General features: G+C 41.5%; 1 protein-coding gene across 2 annotated transcripts in view; it reads left to right on the top strand.

The window, feature by feature from the left end:
* LOC147034158 (CMP-N-acetylneuraminate-beta-galactosamide-alpha-2,3-sialyltransferase 2-like) overlaps window positions 1-7,573 on the top strand; it is a 95,124-nt gene extending 87,551 nt beyond the window's left edge. For both annotated transcript variants that reach the window (XM_085877476.1, XM_085877486.1), the window contains 3 exons: window positions 1,595-1,714; window positions 4,030-4,099; window positions 6,910-7,573. In XM_085877476.1, the coding sequence (XP_085733602.1) occupies window positions 1,595-1,714; window positions 4,030-4,099; window positions 6,910-7,154 (435 nt within the window). In that variant the 3' untranslated portion in view covers window positions 7,155-7,573. The remainder of the gene's footprint in view (window positions 1-1,594; window positions 1,715-4,029; window positions 4,100-6,909) is intronic.
* Window positions 7,574-12,236: the final 4,663 nt, after the last annotated feature.

The raw sequence follows: 12,236 nt of genomic DNA, 5'->3' as shown, positions 1-12,236 counted from the left end.
GCTTCCTTATTGCCGTCCTACCATACAGGCAGACTTGGTTGGATAAATGTCCACCCCCCCCCCCCCGAGTTAATACGAGGTGGAAGCAGCAATGATGGCTGTGATTCTGTTGGGATCGGTCTCTCCCAACTTTGCACACCTTGATTGGAAAATATTTTCCAATTTTTGAGTACAAACCTGTTCAAGCTCGGCCATGTTGCATGGGGAGTGTTGATGGACAGCAATCTTCAAGTCATGAATCAGATTTTTCGATTGGATTTATATCAGGGCTCTGACTAGGCCACTCAAGGGCAAGGGCATTTATCTTTTTGTTCCTTAACCACTCCAGTGTAGCTTTGGCTGTGTGCTTCAGGTCATTATCATGCTGAAAGGTTAACTTCCATCCCAATTCCGGTTTTCTTGCAGAGGGAAGCAGGTTTTCCTCTAGGATTTTTATGTATTTTGCTCCATCCATTTTCCCTTCTATCCTGACAAGTGTCCCAGTCACTGCTAATGAGAAACATCCCCATAACATGATGCTGCCACCACCATGATTCACAGTATGGATGGTGTTCTTGAGGTGGTGTGCTGTGTTGGGTTTGTGCCAAACGTAATGTTTTTCATTTAGGCCAAAAAGTTCCACCTTCGTTTCGTCAGACTAAAAAACTTTTTTCCACATGGCTTCAGAATCTCCAGAGTGATTTATTACATACCTCAAATGGGACTCAAGGTCGGCTTTTTTGAGTAATGGCTTCCTTATTGCCGTCCTACCATACAGGCAGACTTGTGGAGTGCTTGGGATATTGTCATCACGTGCACACAGTTACAGTCTTTGCCATAAAGGCCTGGAGCTTTTTCAAAGTTGTCAATGGCCTCCTGGTGGCCTCTCTGATCAGTCTCCTTGCTTGATCATCCACTTTGGAGGAACAGCCTGATCGAAACAGGGTCTTGGTGGTACCATATGCCTACCACTTCTTAATGATTGTCTTGACTGTGCTCCAAGGGATATTCAAGGCCTTTGAAATAGTTTTATACCTGTCCCCTGATCTCTACCTTTCCACAACTTTATCCTGGAGGTATTTTAAAAGCTCCTCAGTGCTCATGGTTGTGTCTTTGCTGTGAAATGCACTACCCAGCAGAGGAAACCGACAGGTAGAGCTGATTTTATTCTGAAATAATCAGAATCACTATAATTTAACACAGGTGGAGGCCAATTAACTTGGTGTGTGATTTTGAAGGTGATTGGTTACACCTGAGCTAATTTAAAATTGCAAATATAAGGGGGGTGGTCACTGATCCACCCAAGATATTCCATTTTTGTATTTTTAATTAATTTTCTAAAATTTTTAGAATTTGGTTTTCACTTGGAAGTTGTGGGTTATAATGTGTAAATAAAGGTGGAAAAAGTCTGATTTAACGCAATCTAATTCCAGGCTATAAGGCAACAAAAGGTGGAAATTTTGAAAGGGGGTGTAAACTTTCTATAGGCACTGTATATAGTATATACATATCTGAACTGTACTGTTGAAAGTTGCATATCTAACATCGAAAAAGTCCTTAAATGAATTTAACACTGAACGATAACAGTATTTTATTTGGTCATTTATCTCTGCAGTTGATAATCTTCAACCCACTCTTCATGCACTACATTCAGCGAAGCTGGCTGGAGGGAAAATGCCGCTACCCATCGACGGGAATCATAGCTGCCATATTTGCTCTGCATGTCTGCAACAAGGTGTTGTCTTGATGCAATTACGAATGAGTAAATGTGTGTGCCCTTTAAATTTTGTGTTGCTGGATCCCTCCACCCTCCTGCTCCCCCTTTTCTGTTTTCTGCTGCTATATATCCTCTTTTTATTTAGTCTCTTACCCTCACTAAATAAGTCGATGAAACACAAATCTGTTTTCTTGGCATCTATCTGTCAACACCTTCTTTTCCTCATGATTTTTATGTCTTTTCATTTCTTTTTCACCTCGTGACACTCTCCTCATTCATTCTCTCATAAGTGTGATTATGGTTGCGTTGTCCTCACTCGATCCTTGGTGAATCCTTTGCTGTTTATTCATCCCCTCTTTTCCCTCCTTCCCTGAATGAACACTTCACATCCCCCAACCATGCTCACTCTTCTTTCCTTTTTCCTTACTGGGTGGTACATTGGTCATTCATATTCGTTGATCACGCATGTACAGTGTAGTCTTCCTGAAAGCCTTCCATAACACCTTTCTTCCCAATATTTATGCATGTGGCGGCATTGCCAATTTAGATAACCTCAGACAGTTTTTGCTATTGATGCAGATGCACTGGACTTCCTTTCTTTATCAACCCACATCTGCCGCTTTTGCTCATCCAAGATCTTTTCAACACAGGAAACACAATTGGTGCAAACCGCCTGTTTCACTGAATGTGAGCTGTATACCTATATAAAGAGGGGCATGTACTTACTAATATAAAGAAAATTAAAAACATAATTGTAATGAGAAATTTATGAAACCTCTCACCCACCCTGGGATGAATAAAAGCGGGGTTGTTCGGGTGGAAACTCAAAATCGCAATTGTCTTGAGATATTATCAAACGAATGTTTCTGCCGAACTCATGATTGGTGTTTACTTCCGGATCGGGGAGCAGCTTCGTGTGGATCGAAAATCAAAATCATATAATTGTATTGACGTATTTGTGAAACTTCCCACCCACCTAAGGACGGCTTTATTTAATTATATCCTTTATCAGGTGCATCATCGACCATCTTGCTCTCAATTGTGTCTTAAGGCGCATCCTTGGTTACCTCGCTGGGATTTAATTAGCCATTTTGTTCAGCCTCCTCAACAATGCCTTGAGTTAGAACAGGCTGCAATGATTTAACAGTAAAGTTTCCCCCCCCCCCACACCCACTTTCATTTCCGCACATGTGATAACTTCGAGAATCTCAAACTTAGCTGATTTACAAAATTTAAGCTCCAGATTTGAATTTAGCAGCAGTTCCGACTGCTAAAAAAGGAAAGTGTTCATTTGACCAATTTGGACATTGCTTGAGCGTTTCCAGGTGCATGGGTTTATATGACCGATTGACGACCGGTAATCACTTGCCAAGCCAGCCGTTCCGTTGGAGTGCTTAAACCACTTGACGAGCGCTCACCAAGCTGCTTGGTTGTTCGTTTCAAAGCCATCAGAAGTCAGACATGTTGCTTTGCTGATGGGAATACCAATGCTTGCATAATTGCTGAAATAAATAAAAACATGGAATAAAAATTAACTTTCATCGTTTACAAATTGTGCGAATAATTTATTGAAATATCAGCTGCTTTTTCGTATCCTTCTCCCATCTGTATTGTAAGTAGAGCAACTTGCTTTGTGGTGTTTAAAAAGGCGGTGCATAATCAGCGTTTTCACACCCTTTAAAAATCGTGCGAATAAATTATTTAAATATCAGCTACTTTTTCATATCCTTTCCTCACCTGTGTTGCAAGTTGAGTGATCTGCTTTGTGATGCTTAAAAAGGCAGTGTATAAGTAGCGTTTTCTGAATCCAAGTGAAGAATAAGATGAAGGAGGAAGATTTTCCACCTGGTTTTATATCGAACATGGTAGTTAAAAAGGAAACGTTGCTGCTTGGGCATGTTTTATTGCCCCATTAATGCCCTGGAACACTGCCTACCCTCCCATCACGCTTTATTCCCTTCCCCTTATGCTGTCTTCCCCCCTCCTCCCACTTCCCTCCCTTGCCCTAACGCTGACTTTCATTCCCCTTGCACTACATTCCCTTCCCCTCACGCTGCCTTGCCATTCCCTCATGCTACCTTGCCGTTCCCTTCCCTTATGCTATCCTCCTCCCCCCCACCCCACCTCCCGGAGTGTATAGCGACATTTGGTGAGGTGTTGCTCTCCCCACCTGCCCCCTTCCTCGCTCTACCACCCCACCCACAGCTCCCCCACTCCTCCTCCCTCCTCCCTCCCTGTACTTTCTGCTTTGAAAATTTTATATCTGGGTAGCACCAAACTGCAATGCAACAGGTTTATTGGAATTTCTCAATCGTTGTTTTTTTTCATTTCAGGTGGATTTGTTTGGGTTTGGAATGAACATCCACAAACAGTGGCCTCATTATTTTGACAAAAACTACAAAGGTACAACTTGGGAAAACCACAATGCAAGTCTTGAAACCAAAGTGTTGGAGAGACTGAAGAATGAAGGAATTATTCGGATGTTTAAAGGAAATGATAACACGTGATTGTGATAGTTATGTGCTGTACACAGATATATCTTGCACTTATTTAATCATTCCCCATCCCCCTCAACCATCGTCATTATCAAGATAAACCTTGAAATTACTACCCCGCATAAAGCGGGTTGAAGCAAGTGGTTCACTTCTATCTGTCCGTCTGTCTGTCCGGACACAAAAGTCAGTTTATGATCGAGGAAGAACTTTTTTATATTGCATGTAATATTTTGGGCACGAATCAGAACATGAATCGGAAAACGAACCTGTAGTTTAACAGTACTTTGGCTCTGAATTGGTCCCGATTGCACATGTGCAGACAGGAGCAAGATAATTTTTGCTCTGTCTGCCTGTGTGACAGTCAAACTAAATTGAAAATCGTTCCAACAGGAAACTTACTGTTTTTAAGGACTTCATAAAGGACACAAACAACAGTCTTGAAGAACTGATGTAATGTGTTAAAGGTGGCCCTGAAATACACTCAATAGGTTTGGGGGACCTGGCTTGATGTTTGTTGTGCATTAACTGTTATACAAACGTTTATTTGCATGACCTTCCAGATATGCTCAGAAATGGTGGTGACAAATATTCCTGTGCTTCTTTTTGTTTTATTTTCGTTGAGGTTTGAGGGAAAAGTTTAATTCATATCATAACACTGTCCTTCTCTTTTCCACTCATCTGGTTCACGAGACCAGAGTTATATTCAGCGTAGTTTTGTTTAACTTAGTACCTCATTTGCATGACCCAGACCCGACACCTGGAAAAGCTCAATCATTGGGTATATCTTATAAATGAAAGGATCAGTGAATCATCAATTTTGAGCAAATACTCCTCGACTCGCCTCAACATTGTCGAGAAAAAAAGGGGGGAAATTTTTTTGAAAAAATAAATAAATATATATACATTACATTGAAATAAAAGTAAAAAAAATTACCCCCCCCCCACCCCACCTCCATATGCGCTCCACCTTCTCGTGGTCCATGCCAACCATGCACGCATTATAGGTTTTCTTCTCAACGAGCAAACACCACCCGTCACTTCACTGACAGATACTAAGGGGGGGGGGGAGAGAAGGAGAGGTGGAGGGGAAAGGAGAGAGGAGGGAGGGGGGGCGAGGAGGTGTGTCGAAAAGGCAAGACAGTGTGAGGTGAAAGGAAAGGAAGGGAAGGCAGACGTGCAGTGGAGAGTTAATTACGATTCATTGTCTCATAAAAATGATTCTGCATCGAATAACAGTGAATATGGAAACAAAATAATGTCTGAAATCCATTTTCTCACGCTCATACTATAAACACGGCCTGGAGACAAACACCGCTTGGACACACATTAGTGCTTAGCCGATATCTGCAATTTTACAAGAATCGGCAGGTTGGAGTCAGTATGATTATCGACTACAGTACGGACTGTAGACAACCCAAAAACCTTGAGTAGCATTCACTGAAAAACAATGTTGCAAACAATGTTGAAAAAGATGTTTCAGGGATATGTTTACAAACATTAATCTTTATGAACAGCTGCGAGTGACGGGTGGAAAAAAAATTGGCTCGGTAATTTCGAAAACGTTAATATTATATGGTAAACGGCTTGGAAATCGGGTGTTATTTCACAATAACTTTCACAACAACTTCTGAAATCAGCATTTCAGAAGACTTCAAACCTAAATAATAAAGATTGTTAACCAAAATGAAAAGCTCAGAAAGCAATCTACAATAATAAATGAGTGGATGTCATCGTGTGTGTGTGTGTGTGTGTGTGCGTGCGTGCGTGCGTGCGTGCGTGCGTGCGTGCGTGCGTGCGTGCGTGTGTGTGTGTGTGTGTGTGTCCTGCATAACTGAAAAATCATTAAGCTAGTCATACCCAACTGCTCCTGAATTCTGTGTCGTTTACACCTGAAAAGGTGGAAAAGTTTCTGGAAACCCTGCAACTGGACTTTTACATGTCCTAAAAACCTGCTCTGCTGCTCTTGCACTTCCTCCTTCTGCCCTTTTTTGCCTTAGGTCATCTTCCATCTTGGAAATCGGCAAACATCACAGCATTACATAATAAACATATGGGCAATACCCCTGGGTGCTCACCTGACAGCAGCTGGTCAAGATAACCAGGGAACCACTGATAGGCATGGATGACCGACAAAATATGTAACGGAGAAGTGAATACCGATGGGTTTTTTTTTTTTTAATGTTGTGAACGAACTTTGGAACATCATGGGTGTTGAAGGTGGTGGTCAAGTGTCATCAGAATTGTGTATGTAGTTTCTGGGAAGAAAGCAAATACCTCTTTTGGGGGGGGGCAGCCCTTCCCCCCCCACCACCAACACACACCCCCTTAGACCTCTTTTTAATGTCATGAACAAACTTTGGCACATCATGAGTGATGAAGGTTGTTGTCGAGTTTCACCGAAATTGTGTGTGTAGTTTCGCAGAGGAAAGTAAATATATATTCTGGGGGAAACCCCCGTAAACCCCCTCAGAGCCCGATTATGTATATATATTTATGTATATATATATATATATATATATATATATATATATATATATATATATATATATATATATATATATATATACATATATATATATATATATTGTTATGAATCTGGCAGCCATTTGCACACAAACAGACAGCAGTCCCCGCAATTCAGTTATTTTGATAAGTATGTGTTTATAGTCAGGGTCCCGTCCTTCTGTCTAATGGGTTAATTTCATGTGTGCGCTGCAGGTTTCTTTTATAGTCAGGTTTTTTACATCTCCAATCAATCCTTCGTTCTTCGCACCATCGCCCACGTGCAACGTGTCACATCCAGGGGTGAGGTTCCCTCCTCCCACTGGACCTCCTCCAATCAGGAGACTCATCGCCTCAGCTCCGACTCTGCCCTCCGTCCAATCAGGAGGCGAGTGGCCAGGGGAAGAAATCTCTCAGATCTCGCGAAAGAGAAGAAAGAGTGGTCGTCAAGAAGAGAGTAGAGCAGTCATCGTGGCCATTGCTCTTGGTGTGCGTCGTGAGAGTCGTCGTGGTCTGCGGTCTTTTGCGAGGCTCCTCGTGGTGGTGGTGGTCGAGCAGCCAGGATCGTGGGCTCGGTGGATTCCGGGACGTGGGTTCGAGTCCCACCGTGGTGGGTTGGAGTCCGGTGTGACTGCACGAGGCGAACAGATACCCGGCCAGACCTTGACTCCCCAGCTGACCTATCCTTCTCGGCTGGAGGGTCCAATAAAGACCCAACGGAGTCCATTTCTTTTGGGTGTGTGTGTGTGTCCGTGGGCCCCGTCCTTAAGTAGAAATTGCTAAGCGTTTGTGTATAAGTTGCATTTCTCATATTCGGTTTTAACTCTGCTCTTTGTGCTCCCCTGCTCCATAATAAATTAACCCCCAATTGTTCAATGTACCAGCTCGTTGTCCTGCTTTCTATTATTGATCCAGCATGGTTCGTGCTCGAGAACCAGTCAGCCGATTGGGCTGTAAGTTGTCGTTTGGACCGACAGACTTTGGTAATTCTGCTCTGTTACACTAGACGGAGGTCGCTAGAGCGACCCGGTTCGACAGAGTCCGTTGAGGGTGTGACTTCCCCGGTAATTTGACGACGTGGGTACTTAGGTATATTGAAATTTGGCTATTAACCCTACCCCACGCCGTCAGAGAATTGGCGATCACGGTCCTTAAGTGACCCGTGACCTTCGGAGTTGTCTGAAGGTTATGACCTGCAATTCCGGGTGTTCGGTGGGAGATGGCTCTACTGCTCCACCTAGCAGCCGTTCCTCGCCACCGACCCCTGGTCCACAACTATATATATATATATATATATATATATATATATATATATATATATATATATATATATATATATATATATATATATATATATATATATATATATATATATATATATATGCCATGAACAAGCTTTGGCACATACGCAGTGATGAACGTTGTGGTAAAGTTTCATCAAAATCGTGTGTGTAGTTTTAGAGAAGAAGTTGGAAGTATTTGTGGATGGACGGACTGACAGAGGGATGACGCGCCATCTCATAAGCTCCCCAGAACTTCATTCCATATAAGCTAAAAAGGTGCAAAAACAGCTCCTCTTCACTGTAGACCAATTAGCTTGCTTCCAATCATCAGCAGGGTCATGGAATCCATCATCACAGTTAACATAAAATCATTCCTTTTCTCCATGAGTCTCATCTCAGATCATCATTTCGGATTCAGACCTGCTCACAATCTTGGACATGCTGTTTCTACTCTCCCAACAATGGATGAGGGCCCTCAATGTCAAACATTAGATCAGGGCCGTCTCTCTGGACATATCTCGAGCTTTTGATATGGTCTGACATCCTGCCTTGCTCTCCAAACTGACTGCCTATGGAATCCAAGGCCAACTCCACTCTTGGATTACTGACTTCCTCCACTCTCGTAGCCAACGTGTGGCTCTAAGTGGAACCCTTTATTCTCCTCTCCCTGTCAAGGCTGGAGTACCGCAAGACAGAGTTCTCGGCCCCATCTTTTTCCTAATCTTCATCAATGATCTCACCGACTCTCTGGAAAACCCTTTCAATCTCTTTGCTGATCACTCCACTCTCTGCTGTGAGATCCCTCATCCTTCTGACAGACTAGCAGCAGCCTTTTCCTTCTCCTCAGACATTGACAAAATCACAAACTGGTCAACACACTTGGAACATGTCTTTCAATCCTGAGAAATACCTCACTCTCACTCTCACCCTCTCCAAAAGGACCATTCCACAAACCCTTCCATCTACTTTTTCAACAACCCTCTTTAAGAGGTTTAGTCACTCAAACTTTTGTTTCTCAATCTCAACCATGATCTCTCTTGGGCAAGCCACATTTAAAAATTGGCCTCCAAAGCCAGACGCTGATTGGACATCCTCCATCGTGCAAAGTCCTTCCTTGGAACACCTGAGCTCCATGGAGTACTGCTCTCTCCTCTTGGCTGGTTCCCCTACCTCACATCTTGCTCAGCTTGACGTCTTGGAAACAAATTCCTTCAATATCATCAGAACCTCTTGCGATGACTCGGTCTATGGGCCTGACAGGTCGGTGTTCTCTGTCTTCTTCCACCTCATTTCTCGACTTGTACCCTATGCCCTCCACATGTTTTATGCTTCCCAGGTATCTGCAGAACCTCCTTCCATACTCTTTTCAACCTAATTCTTCCCTCCAGGTCTTCAAGATTGCTATTCACCACCATCTCAAGTCATTTCCCCATCCAAAATCATGATCTTTTCTTCACTCATTAAACCACCCTGCACCCTTACCAAAATTTGGCTGATATATCCATATTGTCCACCCTTTGCCTTCTCCCTTTCCCCTAATCATTACCTGCATCCCTTGTTTATCCTTCTCCATCTACTTTCTCCCTCCGCCCTGCTTTTGGTGTTTTCCCCTTTCTGCTGCTGTTCCCTTTATTGTGTTGTGTTCTGATTTCCTCTGCCACCGAAGGCGAAGGAGGTTATGTTTTCACTCCTTTCTGTCTGTTTGTTACTTGTAAAATCGAAGACTTTTCAAGTGTATTGGTCAGTCGATCTTGTCACTTGCAAGATCGAAGATTTTTAAAGAATATTGGTCAGTCGATTGTTATTCTGTCTGTCTGTTTGTCAATCGATCTCAAGGTCAACAACAATCGCCTCCAGGTCACAATTCTAAACCGATCATCTTGAAACTTTACCAAGTTGTAGAGGTAGTCTGAACTGAGAAGCCTATTGATTTTGACGTCAAAGGTCATCTTGAGATCGAATTTCTAAAATCGTCATTTTTAATCTGATTGATTGAAATTTGAACAGGATTTGCATATTGTGTCATTGAATAGGGAAAACAACTATTTTTGAGATCAAAAGGTCAACTCAAGTTCAAACTTCTAAAATCATCAATTTGTTTCTGAAAAATCATCAATTTTCATCTGCTTGACTTGAATATTAAACAGCAATTGCATAGTGCATTACTGAATTGGAAATGCAACTATTTTTGAGGTCAAAGGGTCAACTCAAGGTCAAACTTCTAAAATCATGAAATTTCATCTGAAAAATCGTCGACTTTCATCCGATTAACCTGCTAATTAAGCAGAAATTGTACAATTCATCACTGAATTTGAGAAACCAACTATTTTTGAGGTCAAAGGTCAAACTTCTAAAATCATCAATTTCAATCTGAAAAATAATCAATTTTCATCCGATTGACCCGAGCTTTGATTCTATTCTTAATGAAATGGACAACTTGATGTATTCATGGCACCCATTGGAGAGGGGGGGTGAATTTTGCAAGTATCGTGCTCTGCACGATGTCTTTTTCTTGTTATTGTCTGTCTGTCGCCTACAGGTCACAATTTTAAACCGAGATTCACAAAACTTCACCACATGGTGGAGTTTCTCATAAGGAAAAAAGCCTATTGTTTTTGAGATCAAAAGGTCAACATCTAATATGGTATTTCTAAAATCCTCAATTTTCATCCGATTGACTTGAAATTTGAAGAGTTGCATATTTGGTCATTGAATTCAACCACCAATTATTTTTGAGGTCAAATTTGTTTCCTGCAAGTATCGTGCTCTGCATGATGTCTTCTTCTTTTTATTCTGTCTGTCTGTTTATCGCCTACAGGTCACAATTTTAAACCGATCTTCAGGAAACTTCACCACATGGTAGAGTTTGTCATAAGCAAGAAGCCTATTGTTTTTGAAGTCAAAAGGTCAACATCGGACAAAGGTTAACAACTTAGGTGAGATGTCTAAAATCCTCAATTTTCATCTGATTGACTTGAAATTTGAAGAAGATTTATATTTCAAGTAACTGAATTCAACCAGTGAATTATTTTTGAGGTCTACATTGACAAAAAGGTCAACATAGGCCCAAGGTCAACAACTAAGGTGGTATTTCTAAAATCCTCAATTTTCATCCGATTGACTTGAAATTTGAAGAGGATTTATATTTCAGGCCAATTATTTTTGAGGTCAACGTGGACCAAAAGGTCAACATGTGCCAAAAGGACAACATAGGCCGAATTTCTAAGATTATCAATTTTCATCCAATTGACTTGAAATGTGAAGAGGATTTGCATCTCAAGTCACTGAATTCAACCACCAATTATTTTTAGAGGTCAACATAGGCTAAAAGGTCAACATAAACGGAATTTCTGGAATCCACAATTTTCATCCTATTGACTTGAAATTTGAAGAGTTGCATATTTGGTCATTGAATTCAACAATCAATTATTGTTGTGGTCAAATTTGTTTGCATTTTGCAAGTGTCGTGCTCCGAATGATGTCTTTTTCTTGTTTGTTTGTCCGTCTTTGTGTGCAGGATATCTTGAAAAGTTGTGGATAGATCCAAATGAAATCTTGTGGACAGGTTTGGTATGTGACAAGGACGAAATGATTAGATTTTGGTGACGATCCGGATCCGAATCCGACTACGATAATTATTTAATTTTTAACTGATTCTTCACCATTGAGAGATAAGGCCAAAAACGATTCTAGCACGATATCTCAAAAAGTTGTGGACGGATTTGGACAAACCTTGGTGGAAATGTTGGGTGTGTGACGAGGAAGAATTGATTCAATTTTGGTGAAGATCATCCGAATCTGGATCTGGATGTGATAATTTTTAAAGTGAGTCTTCACAATTGAGAGATAGGGCTAAACGAAAATCGAGCACGATATCTCAAAAGTTGTGGATGGATTCGGATTAAGCTTAGTGGACACGTTGGGTGTTTGGCAAGGACAAATTGATTTGATTTTGGTGAAGATCCGAATTCGGATCTGGATACGAGAATTATTTTTTAATTTTTATAGTGATTCTTTACCATTGAAAGACAGGGCCAAAAACGATATTGTGCTTTGGCGCATGATATTTCAAAAATGTAATGCGCTCGATATGTTCTCGTGGATCAGGCATTGCGAGGCGGAGTTATGCGCCCTCCCGAGTGCTCTTTCAGTTTTGTTCTGTCATAGCTCTTCCACGAGCCAAGAGCATGTATATTGAAAAAAAAAAGCAACAAGGCAAGCATGAAGATGGAGGAGATTTCCAAAGAAGCCGTACATAAA

This window comes from Eptatretus burgeri, chromosome 1 (assembly GCF_056783735.1).
Source record: "Eptatretus burgeri isolate ZD-2024b chromosome 1, Ebu_testis_v1, whole genome shotgun sequence".
Lineage (NCBI taxonomy): Eukaryota > Metazoa > Chordata > Myxini > Myxiniformes > Myxinidae > Eptatretus > Eptatretus burgeri.
This window is presented reverse-complemented; position numbering and strand designations above follow the sequence as displayed.